We start from the raw sequence: 22289 nt of genomic DNA, 5'->3' as shown, positions 1-22289 counted from the left end.
CCCACTCTTCTGCTCCCCCCACACTGTGCCTCCTTCCTGCCCCAGCCCCCAACAGTGCCTCCCCCCATTCCAAGGCCGCCGCCCTGAGCTGGGCACTGCTGGGTGTCACGACACGCCCAGGACTCACCGAGGCGGGGAGGGCGCGCGGGCGGGGAGGATACAAAGCGAAAGGGGCGGAGTGAGGCCGCCTGCCTGTGACCCAGCTGGGCCAGCGCTGCCACTGCCCCGAGCGGGCCGGAGCCCCACCCCGTGCTGCCTCGTGTTCCTGGCCAGGAGCAGTCAAGCATCTTTGCGACCCCATTTTTTATTGTTACGACCCCAAACGGGGTCACGATCCCGAGGCTGGGAACGGCTGCTCTAGCGACTGGTCCACATAAGGATAACCTGCAACTGCTACCAGTTGCTTTGTTATCTCATGCCGTATTGGTCTGTGCTGTGGATCTAATGGTCTGAGCCTTGCTGGTGACCCAAGCTGGGGATCAATATGGCTCTGTTTGATTTAATTTCTGTTTGGTTGCATTGTTGCGTGTTTTAAATTAGGAAATGACATTAAAAAGCATATAAATAAGATGTTAAGGCTGCAAAATCTAGCACTCAAATGTTCGGAAATGACAGAATTAAGACCGTGTGGGGAAAAATAGTATGCAACCATGTAAAGAGGGGCTGTATCATAATGCATGTGCACGTGGGGGAGAGGGGGGAAATTAAGGGTTAGGGTGACCAGATGTCTTGATTTTATAGGGACAGTCCCGATATTTAGGGCTTTGCCTTATATAGGCACCTATTACCCCCCATCCCCTGTCCTGACTTTTCACACTTGCTATCTGGTCACGCTATTGAGTGTGCACCGACAACCCTGATTCTGACATATCCTACTCTTGAGTGCTTGACTTTGCAACCTTAACATTATATTAACATTGTTTGGGATGTAATTATTATTTATATTACAGTTGCATCTTGAGGTCCCAGCTGAGATCAGGGTCTTGTTGTGCAAACATTTACTGACAGTCAGTCCTTACCCTGGAGGGTTTACAATCTAAATAAACGTGATTGACAGAGCATGGAGCAGGAGACAGAGGGGATGGTCACACAGCTGGTTGGGGCAGAGCTGGGACTAGAACCTGGGCTTTCTGAGTCCCAGGCCAATGCCCTGGCCCATGCTGTCTCTCCAGTTGCCCTGTGAAGTCTCTTATGGGAGGCCATGCTAGTCACGGGAGTGGGGGGTGTGCAGTCTGTCCGAGAGGGCTGACGCACATTTTTGGCTACAAACACCAGAAATCTGACCAGGACCCAGACCCTCAAAGGTACTTCAGTGCCTTGCTCCTCTTGATTTCAGTAGGAGTTAGGTGCCTAAATAACGGAGGGTCTGGGTCTAGGTGTCTGTCTGATGAAGTTCAGCCAATCAGGGCATTTCATTAGTTCTGGAATAAGAGGAACCAGCCATGATGAGGTGGATATGTTCCTCAAATAACTCTTGCATCAGGTTTTGACATCAGGCCAGTGGCCTTGCATTCTAAGCTACAGGTCTGGCCATAGGGAAAATGGCACTCTGGACGAACGTGTATTTTGGCGCCTCCGGCCCCCACTGCCTCCCTGGGCTCTCCACCCCTCTCCATCACCCCCAGGCCTCACTGCTTCCCCCTCATTGCCCAGGGCGGTTGCCTACATTGCTCACCTGTAGGGCCAGACCTGCGGGGCTATTCCCAGAAGATTCGTCATGTCACAGCCTTTCCTCAAGTGTTTTGTTGGGAATTTTGAGTCGATTATCTTCTGTAAGAGTGGCATGCAGAAATCTCTCATCATCATTTCCCATTGGCATTTCCTCTGAAAGGGTTGACTTGTGGTATTCAGAGCAGTTAGCGTTCTATCCTTCCAGCCCTCTGGAGACCCGGCATTTAAAATTCTCCATCCAGCTTGCAAGAGCAGTAAAGAAGACTAATGAGACGCTGGCTCATAGCAAGAAGGGGGTATATTATACAGGTACAAAGATAGTATGCTGCTGTCACATTCCAGAGCTGCAAACTCAGGCTACAAATCTCATGAGAATAGCTGAGATCTCCAGTTCCTACACTTCCAGCCCAGCCCAGGAAGTGAGAAACTTTCCCCCAGTCAGCAGTTTGAACTTTGGATGACGGGCCCAAAGTTTGGTTGTATATCTAGACTGCCTCAAATCTCAGGCATGCGCAGATCTTGGGATTGGCCTGGCCCCCATCTCTAGCTCACACCTTGCAACTGCAGCTCTGCTGTGTAATATTCGGATTATTTAGTTGACATCATTTGTCAGAGCTCATTCAGAGATCAGAGCCCATTGTGCTAGGCGCTGTACATGCACAATCCCTGTCCCAAAGAGTGAGAGCTCTTAGTACAGATACTTCCCAGTCCCTCACATGCACTCAGAACTGAAGACTTCAAAGTTTGGAAGTAGATGAACAATTTAACATCCACGCTTAATCTTCTGAGCAGATTTGAATGGAAATAATATTGCTGCTAGTAATAAAATCCATTGAAAGACCCTTTGCAAATCCATAACATTAGCTTAATGGCAAAAGGTAATTGGCATGCAGTTGGAGCTGTCCTGTTATATTAACCCGGTGGGTTTCTAGGCAGACATCTTCCTCTCACTGAATGTGACGGGCGACAGGCGTGGAGCCTGTATTTTTTATGCTGGTTGAAAAAAGATCTGGATGGAAATAGTCTCAACCCTAGCAATTCATATTCTAGTTCCATGTTTATGGGACCCTTCAGAGATGATCTGAGACAATATAAAACAGTACAAATAATATTAGCAATCCTAGAACACTTTACACTTTCAGAGTAGTGTACAAACTTATTCCAGCCTCACAACCTTTGTGAACGAGGGAGGTGAATATTATCAGCCCCATTTTATGGATGGGGAAACTATGGCACCAAGATGCTAGAGCAAACATTTTCCAAAGCGGCCATTGATTTGGGGTGTGTAACTTGGGACACTTAGGACTGACTTTTCCCAGTGCACTTGCAGCCTCCAAGTTTGCCTAGAGTTCTGGATGTTTAGCATCTCTGAGAATCAGCTCTGGGTGTTGGATCCTCAAAATCAGTGGCCTTGTTTGAAAACTGTCCTCTCAGTGAATTGCCTCCAGATACCTAGTGAGCCAGGGAAAATGGGGATCCCTTATATCCTTTTCTGGGAAGGGACTTACCAGATTAAAAGATGGGAAACAAAGGGTAGGGATAAAGGGTCAGTTATCACAGTGGAGAGAGATAAATAGCAGGATTCTCCAAGGATCTGTACTGAGACCTGTGCTGTTCAATCTATTCATAAATGGTCTGGAAAAGGGGTAAACAGTAAGGTGGTAAAGTTTGCAGACTATACAAAATTACTCCAGATAGTTAAATCCAAAGCTGACTGTGAAGAGTTACAAAGAGATCTCAGAAATCTGGGTGACTGGGCAACAAAACGGCAGATGAAATTCAGTCTTGATAAATGTAAAGTAATGCATGTTGGAAAACATAATCCCAACTGTACATACAAAGTGATGGGGTCTAAATTAGCTGTTGCCACTCACGAAAGAGATCTTGGAGTCATTGTGGATAGTTCTTTGAAAATATCTGCTCAATGTGCAGTGGCAATCAAAAGAGCTAACAGAATATACAGAGACATTAGGAAAGATATAGGTAATAAGACAGAAAATACCATAATGCCTCTATAAAAATCCATGGTATGCCAACATTTTGAGTACTGCATGCAGTTCTGGTCACCCCATCTCAAAAAAGATACATTAGAATTGGAAAAAGTACAGAGAAGGGCAACAAAAATGAATATGGATATGGAATAGCTTCCACATAGGAAGAAATTAAAAAGACTGGGACTGTTCGGTCTAGATAAGAGACGATTTAGGGGTGATATGATAGAGGTCTATAAAATGATGAATGGTGTGGAGACAGTGAATAAGGAAGTATTATTTACTCACTAACATAACAACATAACACAAGAACCAGGGGTCACCCAATGAAATGAATAGGCAGTAGATTTAAAACAAACCAAAGTAAGTTCTTCTTTACACAATGAACAGTCAACCTGTGGAGCTCATTGCTAGGGGATGTTGTGACAGCCAAAAATATAACTGGGTTAAAAAAGAATTAGATACATTGATGGAGGATAGGTCCAGCAATGGCTACTAACCAAGATGGTCAGAGAACAACCTCATGCTCTGGGTGTCTCTAAACCTCTGTCTGACAGAAGCTGGGACTGGACAACAGGGATGGATCACTTGATAATTTGCCCTATTTTGTTCATTCCCTCTGAAGCATCTGGCACTGGCCACTGTCGGAAGACAGGATACTGGGCTAGATGGACCATTGGTCTGATCCACTATGCCCATTCTTATGTTCATCCTGGAGGTTTCTTTATTTCACGGTGATGGCATGTGAGGGAGATACCCTAGGCTTTCCAACTCCCACATGATTTCACCTACCTGCAGCAACCTCTTGTTCCCAAGCGCTATCTAGGCACAGTGACCACAACAAAGGGAATGCACCTTGAATGCAGTGTGACTGCTGCAGCCACTGGTATCCCCATATTCTGTCCCATCCTGATCTGGTGTCCAATAGCCTAGCTGGTAATGGGACATGTAGTCTTTAAGCCCTTGGTCACCGGGCTGTTTCTGACCCAAAGCTGTGATCCTTCTGAAAGCTACCAGGGGCCAGTGGGAAATGAGTTGGAGGACTCAGTCCATTTCCAATGGACAGGTATCCACATCCCAAAAGTCACCATTAGGAAAGGCACTAACGGGCAGTCTCAGCAGAGAGGCCAAGAATCAAATGTGTCATGCAGGCTGGACAGCCCTCTCTCTCTGCCAGAGACCCGGGTAGATGTATGCAGGGTTGCATGGTGAGGGAAGCTAGCACTGTCATCTGCTCTTGCCCTACCTGCTCTGTCCATAAGTAGAGGACCTGTCTCCAGAGCTGTCCAGCTTTTCCTGGTGCTGCGCTTGGGTCCTCTCTACACGCCTTCTGCAACTCAGCATTGTGTAGCCTCACTTTGTGGCCATGTCACCTCTCAGAACAGGTGCTGCATTCTCAAGGCACCAGATGCTTTTAACCCATGCTCAGAGACCCCACCAGTGAAGTGCACTGAATGTGTAGTGATTCTACCCACTTCAAACTCCCCTCTAGTTTTGATTGGATATGGGCTGCACTTCCTGTCCTAAATGGCTGCTGTGTACTGTTAAATGCCAGCCATGCAGAACCTGGTGAGACAGTCAGATGATCCCATGATGTCGTGGTGAAGGGATGATGGCAATGGTCTCCTTCTCCTTTGGTCTGTGGCAGCCCTGATGGCCCAGACTCTCTTGTGTCCCATGGCAATGACTTGTCCCTGGCTTGGTCATTAATAATCTCGGGCTCTGTTTGTTCCCTTTTTCTCAGCTGCACCAGGAAGGAACGGTGTGAGCGCTCCAGCGAGCCGCGGAGATTCGCCTCGGAGATGAAACAGTGTGTCCGGCTCACCGTGCATCCCAACAACATCTCTGTTTCCCAATACAACGTGCTGGTAAGCAGGATTAATCCTCATCTCCACAGTGTCTTGTCCCCCCAGAGAAACAAAAAGGCCTCTCATACCCTCATTGCCAGTGTTGTGTTCCTGGTTACCCGTAACTTTTCCTTGACACACTCAGGCTCAGTGTTAATGGGAAGGACTAGCAGCTTTCTTGGATATATTTGGTCTGGCTGAATGTCTACATAGAACGCTCTGTCTCCCATGGGCGCTTCCTAACGCACACGGGGGCTCATGCTGGGACAGGGCTCTTCACTTAGATTATTCCGAAGTCCTGATTAGGAACATGGAGGGGGTCTTTCTTATTCAAGTGGTTGCACATGTGCATTCCACTTGTGGTGTGCGCATGCCCCGCGCACAGTCATCAGAAATTTCTCCCTCAGTGGTACCCAGTGGGGTGGCTTGAGTGCCTTCTTCTGCTGCATGCCGATGCGTGCCGGTGTAAAGGGCCCGTCCGCCCCTGGAACCCCTCAGTCCCTTCTAACTGCCTGTGGTGCTCGTTGGAATTGCTTGGCTTACCTTAGCAAGTGCTCTCAGTGTGTTCGCTGTAAATTAATTGTAGATCGTTTTCTAGATTGATAGCATGAGTGCTTAGTTAATACTGTCACTAGTGTACGTTTTCTGTTTTGGTCCCCAGTTTGGGGCTCTTTCCGTTAGTCGGTACCAAGGGCTGCCTCACTCACTGGGCTTCAAGCCCTGCGTCTCTTGCACTAGGCTCTTGATCTACACTCACTTTGCTTGATGTGTTTAGGGGAAGCTCATATTCAAGATCATTGCCAAATCTGCAGAGTCTTTAAACCTCAGACAAGGAAAGACAGAGAAGCCAGGCTAAAGTTTTTGCTCACGGAGGTAGCCCTGAGACCTCTGTCAGAGCCCGGTGGATCAGACTCAGCACTGAGTGCACCTCCTGTGTTGCCTGAGGGGGTGGTAAACAGGCATTTTGAGGGGACACTTGAGGGCACCATGCCAGTTTCCAGGATGCCAGATTTCATTTTCCCCATATTTGCAAACCACCTTTCCCACTGCCTCAGTGCTTGGTCCTGGATTTTCTCAGACCACAGGTATTAAGCACTGTGGAAGTGGGATATGCCCTCCAATTTGTTTCTATCTCTCCCTCCCGTCTCCCATCCTGTCCCTCTGCAGGGCCCACTCTCACCAGAAGCTTCTAATCCAGGAGGTTCAGTCTCTCTTTCAGCTAGGAGCCAGAGAGGAAGTTCCACAGTGTCACAGAGGCAAGAGGTTCTGTTCCCATTAGTTCCTGATCCTGAAAGCAAAGGGAGGTCTCTTCCTGTGCTCTTGGTCTCCTCAGGAAAGCAGCTAGCACTGCCACACATTTTGTGAAAACCCGAGGAGCTGCTGATGGGCCAAAAATCAGCAGTGACCTGGGAATGAGAGTGCTTTAGTGTGAACCTGAGAAACTTTCTGTGACCTTGATAAATTGCCACTTGAGTGTAGGTGTCTCTTAAATCAAGGGCAGCGTACCAGTCTCCAGGATCCAGAGAAAGAATTATAGAAGCCAGGATGACCATGCAAAATGTTATCTTTCGGAGATATTTGTTGAGCTGGTGCAAGTCTAAAATTGGTCTGAGACCTCCCTTTGCTTTCAGGATTAGGGAGTAATGGCAATAGACACTCAGCCTTCGTGGACACTGGTGATGGATGCATCTGCCTGGGGGTCAGGGGCTCACCTGGGCCCCCTCTGAACTCAAGGTTTGGGGTCCTCAAGAAATCTCCTAAGGGCAAAAGCCTATTTGTTCTCACAGACAACAGTGTGGCAATGTTATACCTCAACAGGCAGGGAGGAGCTCACTCCCCCCTGCTTGTCAGGAAGCAATTCACCTATGGAACTTTGCATTGCCAATTCAATCAGCCTCAAGGCCTCTTACCTTCCGGGGTGCAGAATGAGCTGGCAGGCCAGCTAAGCAGATCATTTACAAGTCACCAGGACTGGTCTCTCCACCCGATGTAGCCAGATGCATTTCCAGCCGTGGGGGACTCCTTTTGCAACCAAAGACAACAGGAAATGCCAATAGTTTTGCTCCCTGCAAGGCTACAGTCCCGGTTCATCACAGACACTTTTCTGCTATCGTGGACGAAAAGGTTCTGCTGCGCTTTCCCCCCACTTCCACTCCTACACGGAGTGCTGAGAAAGATCAAGTGGGCCAGGCCTGGATTATATTAATAGCCCCAGCATGATCTCCACAGCACTAGTTTTCCACTCTACTGGATCTGTCAGCGGAGGCTCCAGTTTTGCTCCTGTTGCACCTGGACTTGATCTCCCAAGATCACAGTCGACTGCTCCACCCTAACCCGCGGGCCCTTCATTTACTGGCCTGCAGACTCCATGGCTAACTCTGTCTTCTTCAATAGTACAAAGCCTGCTAGCAGAGCTGCTTACATGTCAAAATGGGGGCATGTTTCTATTTGGTCTTGTCCGTCTGGAGTCTCACCAATGCAGTCCTGTGTCCAGCATATCCTGGACTATCTATTGCATCTAAAATAGCAAGCGTTAGTAATATCGATCAAGGTCCCTGTGGCAGCAATATCCATTTTTCATCTGCATGTGGATAACTGTTCTGTATGCACTAATGATATGACAGTCAGATTTGTGAAGGACCTGGAAAGGTTGGACCCTCAAATAAGGGAACCTATCCCATCCTGAGACTTGAACCTGATTTTATCGAAGATCATGGGGCCCCCATTTGAGCCTCCAGCAACATGCTTCTTACTGCACCTATCTCTGCTGGTAGCTTTCCTGGTAACTATCGCTTTGGCCAGGAGGATGGCTAAACTGCATGCTCTGACATCCAACCCACCATATACACCGTCATCCAAGATTTCTCTCTAAAGTGTATCTAATTTTCATGTTAACCAGTCAATTTACTTACCTGTGTTTTACCAAAAACCACACACCAATAGAGAGGAGCAACATCAGCACAGCTTAGCTGTTAGAAGGGTGTTGGCATTCTACATAGACAGGACTAAACAGTTTTATTTGTCCGCTCAACTGTTTGTGGCCATAGCAGACAGAATGAGGGATCTCCTGGCCTCCTCGCAAACAATTCCATCTTGGATAACTTCCTGCATTTGTGTTTATGATTTGGCAGGCATCTCCCTGCCAAGCAAAGTGCTGGCCCATTCCACAAGATCGCAAGCAACATCGGTGGTGTTCCTGGTGCAAGCCCCTATGCAGAAGATCTGTAGAGCAGCCTTCACACCTTCCCTTCCCTTTATGGCATTATTCAGTACTCCAGAGACGATGCTAAATTTGGACAAGTTGTACTCCAATCTGTGTGCACATAAATGTCAATCCCTCCTCCTACTTGCACATGAGCAATCACTCAGAGAAGAAAAAACAGTTACTAATCTTGCATAACTGTTGTTCTTCAGGACGTGTTGCACGTGGCTATTCCACAATCCACGTTGCTACCCCTCTGCATCGGAGTGTCCAGCGAGAAGGAACTGAGGGAGCTTGGGGACAGCTGGGCCCTTTATACCAGCATGCAGTGGCACATGGCACCAGAGAGCATTTTAACTTCCCTGACATGTACCACTGAGGGAAAATTTTCTGATGACTGTGTGGGGGGTGCACACCAAGAGTGGAATGAACATGTGCAACACATCTTGAAGAACAACAGCTACAAAAGGTTAGTAACTGCTTTTCCGGAGTATTGTGAGGAGCAGTTCTGAAGAGGAGCAGCAGATCCATCAAAGAGGAACACTCACACATTGTAGCCGACATCTTTACCTCAGACATGAAAGAGACTGGAATCCATAGCAGTGTGCAAAATATGGGCAATCGACATTGGCAGTGTTAGAATTCAGCTTCTAGGACTGGGTGGGGGAGGTGTGCTAGGACCATTTAATATACTCTGATTTCCTATCACCTCAGGTGCCAGGGTCTCTTTCTTGAACTACCAAAGGACCCAGGCCTAATACAGTTTCAAACTGAATAGCCAGAGCAGAGGTCTGGTGACTCTAGAAATAGCAGTGTGAAGCCCATCTCTGCCAGGGTTTATGCTTTGCTACATTCAACCCCCTCTTTTCCTCAGCACTAGATTTGGCCTCTGTGGCAGAGAGCTATTAAAGGCAGCAGCTGGCACTGCAGGACAGCCGCCATATTGCGAAATGAGATGCCAGTGGAGCAATGAGTGTTACTGTTCCTTCTGGAAAGACCTTTTGTGGGGCCGAGAAGTGAGTTCGTTGTGGAGGACCCATTCAGTTCTCAATCTCTCTACTGTAACTGATGACAGCAGTGCCCATTATGTTGGTGTTTTTGTGTTGTGGACACATGCCCACTAGGAACTGGACTGGGACCTATTTCATACAGGCCATTGAACAGCTGCCACATGGTGACTCTGTCTGGTCATATTGATGTGGGCTGGATTTGAACTCATCACCAAGAAATGAAAAGCTCCATGATGTCCCTTCAGTATTCCCTTGAGTCAGTCAGTCAGTAGCTCCCCATGCTCTGTGGGTTCAGTGGAGCGCTCAAGGTCCACGCGCTGTCCATCTCTCAGGTATTTACAGCATGATGTTTGAGGTCCATTTCTTAGACATCTATAAAGAGATTAGTCATTCAAAGTCTGTATGTCCAGTCACTGTGGCTTTGTTTCTGCCTCTTAACTTTCCTGTGACCTAACTTTCCCAGGCTTCAAACAAAACTGATCGGATTCTTCAGGGAGTGCAGCTTTTTATTTTTAATTCTCTCAATAGTCTTTAAATTCTCTTATGTCAGAATAAAGACCTGGGAACCCACTGGTTCAGGGTGACTGTTATTGTCATCATTATGTTGCTGTCTGATGGCTCATAGGAAATGGGCTGTAGGGGCTCAGTCAGTTCCTAGTGGACTGGTGTCCACATCACAGTAACCACCATCACATTGGCCAACCCCAGTAGAAGTCAAAGACTGGCTGGGTCATGGAGACTGCACTGAGTTCTGGGCAGTTCTGGTTAGGGGATGGCTCTTACACGATCATACCAAGTTCTTTCCTGACATGAGGGTAGGGAAGTGTGCCTGTTTGTTCAGCCAGTGCTTTGACCTGTGGAAGACGACGTCCCCATGGCATTACTGAGCCCTCTTCTTTGGCAGCAGAGGTCTCAGGGACTTGGGAGTCACATCTGGGTCTGGCTCAGTCCCAGGCAGCTGCTCGTGGACTGTGTGAGAGGAGATGAGTGCTGGAGAGGATGCATTCTCTACCCAAAGCAAGACCTGTTGTTCGTTGGTAGCAGCCCCAGGCCTATTACATTCGTACTCAAACTTCTCAGTCCTCTTCCTGGGTGACTGTGCTCTGAAAAGTGACAAATCTGCGTTCTGCATTTTACACATTTGTGAGCAAGTTCCTTGCATGGGGCAGTGGCCAGGGTAGAGCTCCAGGCATCCCCTCTGCTGCTGGTGCTGGTGCATTAGTGGGGAGGGAGAAAGTGACAGAGGTGGAGCCATTCAGTAGGAGCACTATGTATTGTCCTCGGGGACAAGCCCATCCCAGTCCTCAGGGCTTCTCCTGCCCCCCTCTCATGAGTTGGCAGGAATAAACAGCTCCACTGCCAGGCAGTGAACTTCCTCACAGGTGAGCTGTATTAATGGTCAGACAAATGGCCCCTCTTCTCTGCTCCCTTGCTGTCTCTGAAGTGGTTAATGCTGGGTGCCTTAGGGAAAGGCACACAACTCCCATAATGCACCCCACTGGATGATGAGAACATACCATGGGAAGTTAGCGAGTGGGATATTCGTTGCCTCCTTCTACAGTGTCATCAGCTGGATGAGCAGAGGGATGCGTCCGCCATGCTGGCAGCCGCGCTCCCGCTGCATGTGGTTGTGTCTCCTGTCAGTGACTGGCATCTCAGATGAGACTCAAATTCTCATGGACCTCATGCTCAGAACTAGCTTTCCAAATGGGGGAGCACGTAATACCCTGGTTGAGCACATGTGATCATGTCTCCCTCTAGTGACTGGCCCCAGCAAGGAAAGGCTCTGATATTTACTAACCACAAGAGGAGTAATTCCTTTAGATCACTGGCAGGGGGCTTGTGCTTCTGGTGTGGAAGTACCCTGCTGTTACTGGTGTCTATATGTTTGTGACCACGGTTTGTTACCATGGCTGGCGGGAATGGCAGAGTGGATGCAGCTGACCGAGAGCAGAGTTATGATTAGAAACGTGAGCAGGACCTCATGTAAAATGGACCTTCCATTCCGAATGGTCAGAAACCCAGTGATGCCGTGTGAAAACGTGAACTTCCTGGGAACCAGCTGTTCGATTCGTTTATTTCATGACAACATGTTAGCGGCAAGGCCAGTGGGTGTCAGGGATTTTAGAGTGCTGGACAGCAACAGAGAGCTCCCACCTCATATCCTTTTATTTACCGTGCTAGCGTCCCAGTGGAGTGGCCAAAGGGCGCAGGCATTTCTGAGCTGCCTGTAAAGGTGACGTAATTCAGCTGTCCCACTAGAGGGAGTGGATGCTTTTGGCTTTCTGCAGGCTGTAACTAGACTCTTTATACACAGGAACTGGTTGGTGACAGAGAGCTCCCTCTGCTGGTGATGCTAGGAGAGGAGGCGTAGAGAGTTAGACTGGAGCACTACAGTTTCTCTGTAGTCCGCAGAGTGCCTCTTGTGAGTAATAGTCACCTTCCTCAGAAACCTTGTGCCGAGGGGCCAGCAAGCCCCAGTCTTCACAGCCTATTCCAAAGACTGCCTCTCCAATATGACACCTGCATGACCGATGTCGAGCACTCCACCCACCGACCCGGCGAAGCTCACCCTGCACTGGGCAGCAGCAGCAGCCAGCGCCCCTGCATAGCCACACGCCACTTGTGTTTACATCTGCATTCCATCTCTCCCCCTCCCCCGGGAGTCGCTGCTTTCTGTTGAAGGAGGATCCTTTATCTAGCAAGAGGCTCTTTGTCCAACCTCTCCAGTGTAATTCTCTCCTGCTGGCCTCGTCTGTCCTTCAGCTCAGTGCTCTCTTTCTCTCCCCCCCCACCCCCTTTGCTTGCAGCTGGTTCTGGAGACCTACAACGTCCCTGAGTTGTCAGCAGGGGTCAACTGCACCTTCGAGGACCTTTCCGAGATGGATGGCTTGGTGGTGGGGAACCAGATACAGTGCATCTCCCCAGCTGCCAAGGAGGTGCCCCAAATCGTCATGGAGAATGGTGAGTGTCTCCCTGCCCAGGGGAGGGTCGCTACGGGAAGTTTATGCAAACATGGGTTGGGTGCACTGCTTCACTCCCACCTGTTGGTGAGAGCACAGCAGCTGGGGTAGCAGCACAGCATTGGGGGTGCACGTGTCTGTATCTGCCATCTCGTGGGGAGGGGGTAGCAGCATTTGTATAGAAGTTAGACAGGCCGGCAGCACATTTACTAGCGTTTTGGCCAGTCATCTTCAGTGATGGGGCTCGCATCGCAGTCCAGCACATCGCAGGGTCAGGAAGTTTATGCAGATTTTCCGCCTGAATGATTCCCTCCTTAATTTCATCACACTCCTCCTAGTTACGTCTCTGGGTGCAGCTCCCTAAATCAGTCTCTTCCTCTCTGTCCTTTATACTCTTCAGGTATTTGCAGTCTGTTATCCTGTCCTTTTCCCAGAATGGCCCCTTGCCCAAGCCAGATGTGCTTATCCTTCCATGCCAGCACCCGATCCATTTGGTTTCTCTTCCCTCAGTGGTCCCCAGTTTGTCAGCAGCTCTCTGCAGTGGAGCTGAACACAACATGTCAGGTGCATGTAGGGCTCTAGCTGTGCGGGTGCCCAGCCACACACTGTAAAATGTGCCTATGCCGCTAGACTTCCCCGAGGGCCTTGAATTGGGTCACAGGCACTTGGGCAGGTGCAGGGAGAAGCTGCCATTCTTGTTCTCTGTATTATTGGGAACTCGAGCAGTGAATTTAGTCCCAGTGAAAAGTGTCTGGAGGCCCCATCTAGCCATGAGCTCCCCCCACATCTGCTTCCATTCTGGAGTACACAAGTTGTCCCTAAGGGGTCAGAAGGCAGTTCCCATCTCCACTACCCACTCAATCCTTGCTGCTCTGGACTAGCCTACCAAGAAGGATGTCAGTTAGTGGCAACGTCTCTCGTGTGGGCAATTGTCCATTAGGAGACAGGCTGAGACCCACCAGCAAATTAAAGGAGTGACACTAGAATGATGGAGGCTGCCTGAGTGCCTAGAAAAAGGGGCACTTCTGGAGTCTGATTTTCAGAGAAGCCGAGTTCCCATAGCTTCCATCCCCCCCAACAGCTGGTGCTCTGCACCTCTGAAAATACGGCCTTGCTGCATACTGCTAGAGGATGGACTTGAAGTGAGGGTTTCCAGAGCTTCTTCCCACCCCCCTGAGCCATCTAGTTCCCAGAGTCGCTTTTTAAATATACACAAGGCACTGGCAAAGTTGTTAAATATGAAGCAGTTAACAGAGCTGTCAAAGCTGTCGGCAGCAGGTGGGCAGCAGAGTCGAGTGCTGGCAGCACAATGTATTCAGGAGTGTGTGTGTGCGCATACGTGGAGATGAATGATCAAGCTTGCTTTGGCCTGGTTGATTAATGAATCTTTCAAGTGAGGAGGAAAATAATAGAGGTGGAAGGGCCAGCCAGGTCAAAGCCTTGGATTAAATATGGGCTCCTTCCTCATCAAATTACTGCAATTCCTTTACCCTTATAATATCCGCTGCTGATGGGACCGAGGGAGCGGAATGGGAGGCAAGCGGTGTTGGGAGTTGGTGGGGCGGCAGAAAGGGTTAATGATTGTATCTGCCCAGGACTGGAGTGGAGTAGACGGGGGTAGGTGAGGAGTGAGTGGATTTGGGAGTTGGATGTGGGTGGAGGGAGCATCTCCAGGGGAGGTTTAGGCTCTGCTGTGGATGGGGGACTGGCAGCCTGTGAGCAATGGATGTTCCCTGTAGGATGGGAGTGATGCATGGAGGCTGCTCTGGGAGAGCATGCTCAGAGGGGAGAAGGGTAGATGGAAGATCAGGTATGTGGATGGGTGGGGAAAGGTGGAGAGAGACCTTAGCACGTTAATGACAAGAACCATTAAGTCCCCGGTATGGTATCCCCAGGGGAACCCCCTAAAGACTCAGCATACACTTGAGCATGGCAGTCCCGTGGGGAACTCAGCAGCCCCTCCCAGCCTCCGGTATGCTATTCATACGGGAATCGCCCTTGTTGCCCACATTCCCCTCAGTACGGAGTTCACAGAGGGACCCCCCTTCGAGACTCAGCATAGTGTGATGTTCACAGGAGAAACCCCCCCCCCGCCCCAGATGCTGCGTGTCCCGCCAGAAGGCTGTTCCCAGGGCTCACCCCACCTTCAGGACTCAGCAACTGGAGGTGAGCATCACCTTCATGCTGGAACCCAGCAGGAATGTTTCTCATAGATATTGGGCCACATTCACAGGTGATGTGTAAGGTGGTGTAAGCTAGGCCCTCTAACAGCCTCTTAAACCTCCATCTGCTCAGTTAGACCCCCTTACGTTCCATTAAACCCCTTCCACTCAACTAGACCCCAGACAGTCCCTTTAGATCCCCTTCCACAGGGCTAGATTCCCTTCCAGTAACCCCCTGACACATCAGCAGAGCAGGTGTAAGTAGCTCTAACTGGCAGTAGGGGAGTCTAACTTACACCTCTCTCTCATGACCTGTGAATGTAGCCCCACGTCCTGTTGTGTACACATATCCCCTGCACATTCACACCTCCCAGGCCAACATGCACACGGTCTTCAGCAGCAAGCAGCAAAATAAATGGTGGCAGAAGGTGCATCCGGAAAATGAGTCCCCAGCCATGGAGAGCAGGTGTGTCCTTCCTTTCCTGGCAGTGTGCAGCTGTGACACCACAACCAAATCACAGATGCATATGTGACTTTTGAAAATGGGGCTTAGGATTCTGAGTCACATACGTGCTTTTGAAAATGTTACCCATTGGCTTTATTTCGTACCACCATGTGGCATTGCATGCTTCTGTCTAACGAAGTTTATTTTTCATGCAGTGGTGCGTAGTGTTGTTAACAGTGGCTATGTTCCACCCCAGAAGCAGCTGCATTTCAGTTGTGGATGGAATGATTCCTATTTCTTCCTTCCCTCCCTCACAGAGGTATTCAGAGATTTAGGTTAGTTAACATTTGCTAAGCAATTTGAGATACAGTCTTAGGCCTGGTCTACATTAGGAAATTAGGTTAGTATGACTGTTGCTCGGGGTGTGAAAAATCCACCCCTCTGAGCGGCATAGTTAAGCCGACCTAACCCCCAGGTTAGATAGTGCTAGGTCGATGGAAGAGTTCTTCCATTTACAGGAGAGCCCCTCCTGTTGGTGTAGGCAGTGTCTACACTGAAGCTATACATTGGCGCTGTTACAGCATTTAAAGTGTAGACAAGCCTATAGAAACCATAGCTGGAAAAGACCCTGCTGTATTAGATGAAGTCCAGCTCCTTGCATGGTGAAGTCTAGAGTCTGCAGGCAGGGGACGTGGCAACAGAGCAGTGTTATCAATTAGTCTTGTTAGTCGTTATTTTCAAGCTTGCCCCGTGTGCATAATGTACAAAACACAAAGGCAGGCCCTGTCTCAAGGACCTTACAATCTGAATTGGACAAACAACACAATTCAGACACACACAGCGCTGGACTGGGTGCCAGGAGGCCTGGGTTCTGTTTTCATCTCTGCCACTGACCTGCTGTGCGACCTTGGACAAATCACTTCCCCTCTTTGTGCCTGTGTCTCTTCCCACCCTCTGCCTTGTCGGTTCTTTGGGGTAGGGACTGTCTCTGCCTTTGTTTAGGCCCTGATCTCAATTAGATCCTCTAGGTGGTACAGGAATGCAAGTTCAGAATAATAAGAGCATTTTCTTAAGTGACCACTGATTCTTGGTGCCTCAATCTTGGGGCGTCTGGCCTGACAGCTGAATACCCATCCCTCCAATCAAACCCAAGGAAGATGTAGGTGCTCAATGGTTCTGAAAATCAAGCCCTAGACATCCCACTCTGGGGGCCCAAAAATCATGCCATAAAACTGTTGGCCCCCTTTGGCCATATTGCTGTGGGCCGTGCGATGGTGCAGATATTTGACCTGGCCATTAATGATTCATTTGGTTATTAACACAGTAGTCCAGTCACCTCTCAGTGATCCTTATGCTCTTACCCCAGGAGATCATCATATTGTCCAGCTCCAGCTGAAGTCCAAGGAGACCGGCATGACCTTTGCCAGCACCAGCTTTGTCTTCTACAACTGCAGTGTCCATAACTCGTAAGTTTGTATTTCTCCAATGCGCATTTTCCCTCCACCACCTTATCGTGCTGCTTTGAGTTCATCACAGCGCCCCACGCTGGCTGGTCCGGGTTTCACAAACACAGTCACCTAGGTGCTGAGGAGACCTGCAGTCATGTCCCTTGGGGCCCCTGAGGGTTCCCACCTACACGCTGATGGAGTAGGAGTGCCCGTGCAGAACATAGATTAGCCTATTCTGGGTGAAAGGTGCCCTCCTTCGATTGGAAGCGTGCAGGACAACACAGATACATATTGAACTTCCTAGCAATGGGCTCTATGGTGGCTTGGTTTGTACTCAGGCATCCCTCAGGCAAAACACCACATCAGTGGGAATTTGCCTGAGGATTGACTGAGTGGAAATTGAGTCACAACCTCAGTCAATGGCCATGTGGACTTTAATAGCTATTTGTGTGGAGCCTGATCCAACATACCCTCGTGCACTATCTATCCTTGCTCATGCCATCAGTCACTGGGACTATGCTGCTCCAGTTAGTTAGCACCATGCTTTAGTACTAAGTGTTGGCAGGATTGGGCCCTGAATGGACAGAGGACCAAGTAATGGTGGGGTTTTTGTGATTTGGATACTGTTCTAGGAACTGGACTGAGACCCACAGGTTGATTTCCCATAGAATAACCATTTCCGACCAGGACCCCTTTTCTATCCTGGATCCCCTCCTGTCCATCTGGGATCTGGCTGGAACTCTCATCCTTTTTAGCAATATGGCAAGGGCAGGGTGGTCTGGGAAAACAGACTGAGAACTCCTGCTTTAGAACATCTGATGTGGGGCAAGAATCATCACTGCACAGGAGATGAGTGTGTAGGATTCATAAGCCATGGCAGAGAGGGGACCCCTTTTCAGTGGATCGCTCTGTCCCTGAGTGAGGCAGATGGGCTGTGCCCCCATCCCCATGGCATCATCTTTCCCAGACAGGCTCCGGAAGTGCCAAGAGGAGATAATTACTGCAGCCGAGTGATTCACAAGCAAAGGCAAATCCTATTTCCATGTCCCCGCTGCTTTGACAAACAGCAGCAGGAAAAAAAAAGAAAAGAAAGCGATGGGGTGTTAAATATTTATGGCATGTTTTGGTTTCTGACTTGACAAACTATAATATGCTATCCATTTTTAATTTGATTTATCAGAGTAAGCACTTGTTACCAATTTGAAGAACAGCTCTTTGCATCAGAGCTTAGGGTGGATTGACAGAGAGCAAGATTTCAGTGAGGACAGAGAGATGGTGTCTGCCTGATGCAGCTGGGTGGTATTTTTTACACATGCATGTTTAAAGGACCCAGTGAATAGCACATCAGTGCCAATGAAATTTCCCCTGTAGCACTGTTTAACCCTTCATTTACACAGGGGTGGAACCTGCACTGAGCTTTCTGGCTAGGTAAGCAGGTGAGCAGGGAGCAACTGAGAGTCCATCCAATGGCAGTGATTTCAGTTCCTAGCGAGTCCACACAAGACACAAAACAGTGATGTAGAGGTGAGCAGGTGAAATGACTGAGCAAGGACATGTAGTTGCAATCAGCATGGCCTTCCCCCAGCGTCAGTGTGTGTAACAAGAAAGCAAGATATGGTAACATAAGTGGAAAGTAAACAAAAAAGCTGCCCTGTCCACTGATCCTGGGCGATGAGCTTACCCTTCCCAAAGGCATTCCCTCCCCTTTGCCTCCCAAGCAGCTGCTCCCATAGCCCTTCCTCTGCCCGTCCATGCAAGGCAGAGGGATGTGGAGCAGAATTAACCCTGTGTTCACCAGAGAGTTGTACCCTCTTCCACTTGGAACGTGGGTCTGTAAAGGTGATGGGGAAAGGCGCCTTCAGAGCCTTTTATACAGATGGATAAGGGTCATAATGGGCCTGATTTTGTTTTCTCTGACACTGGCTGTAAGACCAGTGTCCCGGTGTTGACCTCTGTGGAGTGACTCTGTGTTTATTCATGTGTTTTTTGGAATCAGGCCTAACGTATCTGAGTCACAACAGCTTTGGCAGTGCCATTCTGCTCACCGCCACTGACCAAAAACACCCTCATAACTGGCATTAACCAGTTTCCTTATTGGCAGTTTCAACAGATACACCAAGAGCTGAATGGGTCGTGGAGACTGTGCTCCCCTCCCAGTCCTTGAGGTGGTTCCTCTAGGGCAGGGCTGGGGCCCATTGACAGGCGACTTTGCACTGCCGCTGCCCAGACAGTAGCTGCTCTGTAGCCAAAGGATTTCACACTCCTATGCGTGCCCTTCACCAGCACTACAGCACACGCCTTCTAGCAAGGCAGAAGCATGGAGTGTGGGCTTGGAGTCAGGGATGGAGCATTGCTCCTCGTCCCTGCAAGAGTCCCCGTTTCCCCAGGCCCGTCTCAACCCTGCAAGCTGACAGGACAGGGCAAGCTGCCCCTTTACTCCTGGCCTCATAAGCTCATTGCATCACAGTTTGTTGCAGGCCTTGTTATGACCGGAGGGTTTGGGGTGGGCTGCTCAGTTCGCACTCCCTGAACAGAGGTCTCCTGCCCTCCACAGGCAGAAGCCGAGGCTTTCAGCCAGCACCCTCCTGCTTATAGACAGATGTATGCAGGCGTCTAAGGGTGCTGGGTCCAAGTCAGCCTCAGTGACAGCCCAGATGCAGGGAAGTTGTACCAGCTTCCACCAGGGCCGTGTGTGTCCCCTCATTTCTACTCATGGCTCTCTGCCTCATGCAGCACCCCGTGCCTCGGTTCTGTTGGCTCGAGGAGCTGGCTTGGTCTAGTGATTTCTTCTCTCTCTGTCCTCAGGTGTCTGTCCTGCGTGGAGAGCCCCTATCGGTGTCACTGGTGCAAATACCGCCATGTCTGCACCCACGATCCCCGCTCTTGCTCCTTCCAGGAAGGACGAGTCAAGCTGCCAGAGGTAGGAAGGGGCACTGGGGGGTGGCCTTTGCAGAAGGTCCAGAGGCAGCACAAAGCTCCTGTCTGACTGAAACCGACACACTCCTCCCTTCCCACCCATTCCTGCCCTTCGACCTCCGCATGGGAACACCCTCCCCGCCCCTTCCCCTCCCCCATTCCTGCCCCTTCCACCCCTCACTGGAACCAGTGGCGTATCTTGGGTGTCCGGTGCCCGAGGGCCGCTATTTGTATTTGCTCCCCCTCGTCGGCAGCGGTGGGGGGGTGTCTGTGGACCCGTTCCCTGCTCTCCCCCACTCCTCCCCCCGCTGTGGGGGTGGCAGATGCGGCGGCAGTGGCCCTAGGCACCGGCCGGGGGGGGGGCACTGATGGGCCCTCCTCCTCAGAGCCGCCCCCCGCTGACATCGCCAGCAGCCGTGCCAACCCGGCCACTCCAACAGGGAGTGGGAGTGAGAGGGGCAGATGACTGGAGCAGCCTTCCCGCCCCTCCCCTCCCTCATTCCTGCCTCTTCCATCCCCTCACTGGAACATCTTCCTTCACTTCCCCTCCCCTTCCCTATTCATGCCCTCCAGCCCCGCTCCCCTTCCCCGCCCTTCCCTTCTTCAATTTCTTGCCTCTTCCCACTGTCCTCTGACTCTGCTGAGCCCAGCAGTTGCTGCTTGGTGCCCTGGACACTTGTTGGTATGGGCCAGCATCTGTGAGTTCAGGCTGAAAGCCAAAGAACTCAACCCCAGCGGGCTGGCCTGCCCAGTCCCGCAGTACTGTAACTGGCTGCCCGGGTGTGTTTGCTGCAGTGGGTTACAGCAGGAGCCAGCTGCCAGGAATAGACGCCAGGTGATCCAGGTGCTGCCACTGGAGAGTTGCTGGGAGAAGAGCAGTCTGTTAGATTAGGGGATTGGTCTGTTTCTGTGTTAAGGCGCTGGCATCGCAAGAGCTTAATCTGCATTTGCGTCCGTTCTCAAACTGTCAGAGGCTCTTGCCGCCGGCCCGTGCGGTACAGCTCCCTGTCAGCATCTGAGTGCCCGCGTTTCTGAGCTGAGCCGAGAGCTCTCCCAGGCTGGGTTCTTGTCCCTGCCATGCATGGCGGAACAGGCGCCGTGAATACATAATCTGTTGTCATCCTTTCCCAGGCCTGACTTGAAGGCCTGCATCTGATTGGAAGACATGAACATAGGGAGTGTGGTAGTGACAGACGCCATCACAGCTGCCATTGCTCGCTGCTCGCTGACAAGACGGCTTTCAGAATCCCGAAGCCAAGGGGGCTGCACAGATCGGACGCACACTTGTACATGTGGGGGAGGGAAGGGAGGGAGGGAATGTGCTTATAGGCTTGTGCTCCAGGTTACTGGGAGCCTTGATTTCCCACACGGAGTCCCAGTCCATCACGGCAGTAAGCAGCCCAGACCATTGCAGGCAAGGTCGAGCCTCAGCGCCACTTGCCGAAGACAGGTTTGTATTGGGCCCTACGGCTCAGCACAGAACTAGCTGCTGTATTAAAAGCGCTCACCCTGGGTGCTACTGGAACCCAGTGAGCAATGGCAGCGGAGTGGAGCTCAGGAGAATACAAACTGGAAGCCAGTCAATTACTTCCCGGTGAGGAGAAGCCTGAAAACATTGTGGCTTGCCTGGTAAATGACCCGAGCTGGCCTGGTTTTGCCTGTTCTGAGGGACCAGTATCCATTACAAGGGCCGATATCTCGTGAATCACCAGGCACAGAGACCGTTGCTAAACTCTAGCGGAAAGCCGGGCATCCCAGCTCTCCCATGACGAGTAGCATTTTTTTCTAGCTGTATAGGTTCATAAGGTATAAAATCTTAAATTGACAATATTGAGATGGCACCCTTGCATTTTCTGCCGTGTCCTGGGGCAGTAGAATAGCACCCTGGTCTGTGATCCAGCCAGTCCTGCCCTCAGTCCTTTTTGCTGGACCTAACAGCAAACTGGTAGAGACTCCACACATTACTTCTCGCTTCTGAAGCTACCCTTCTTTTCTAGTATGTCTGTAGGTTGACATTTCAATTCTGGAGGCAGCAATCTTAAACCACTGTAACAACTGTACAGGACATTAATATTCATGGGCAGGAGATTGCCAGTACTTGGCCTGTTGGGATTCAGCCTTTACTGTTAGTCTACTTTGAAACGTGCTGGGGACTTGCCAGGAAGACATGCCTGTCTCCATATACTCATACGGAAGCTGTTCTGTCAGTCAGTCCAGTGCTTGGTGTTTCTGGTGGGCCTTTCTCAACCAGATGGCTATTATTCCCCAGGATCAAGCCTCGTCAGGAACTGGCTACTGTGAAACATCCCTGTCTGTCACAGGTCTTTCCATCTTTCACCTCTGGTTCAGGTGGGCCCTCATAGAATCATAGAAGATTAGGGTTGGAAGGGACATCAGGAGATCATGCAGTCCAACCTCCTGCTTAAAGCAGAACCAACCCCAACTAGATCAACTTGTTGCACAGCTAACATTTTCTGTTGCACCCGTTTCTGCTTTCTGATGCTGTTGCAGTCTGATGCCACTGTGCATCCTTGGCCATCCCTTTGTGCAAGCTGCAATCCATGAGGATTTCTAGTTACTCAGTCAAGAAAACTGGTAGGTGGCAGTGCTGTTTGATGGAAAATTGCCCTTTCC

The 22289-nt window shown here is 50.1% G+C and overlaps 1 protein-coding gene across 1 annotated transcript in view; it reads left to right on the top strand.

The window, feature by feature from the left end:
• The window catches only part of PLXNA4 (plexin A4), a 583803-nt gene that overhangs the window by 408188 nt on the left and 153326 nt on the right, over positions 1-22289 (top strand). Inside the window, exons 6-9 of the mRNA XM_067534998.1 lie at positions 5407-5530; positions 12532-12685; positions 16658-16757; positions 19545-19659. Of these exons, the coding sequence (XP_067391099.1) occupies positions 5407-5530; positions 12532-12685; positions 16658-16757; positions 19545-19659 (493 nt within the window). The remainder of the gene's footprint in view (positions 1-5406; positions 5531-12531; positions 12686-16657; positions 16758-19544; positions 19660-22289) is intronic.

Source organism: Emydura macquarii, unplaced genomic scaffold (genome assembly GCF_026122565.2).
Source record: "Emydura macquarii macquarii isolate MOO-44397 ecotype Brisbane River unplaced genomic scaffold, CSIRO-AGI_Emac_v2 contig_3470, whole genome shotgun sequence".
Classification (NCBI taxonomy): domain Eukaryota; kingdom Metazoa; phylum Chordata; order Testudines; family Chelidae; genus Emydura; species Emydura macquarii.
This window is presented reverse-complemented; position numbering and strand designations above follow the sequence as displayed.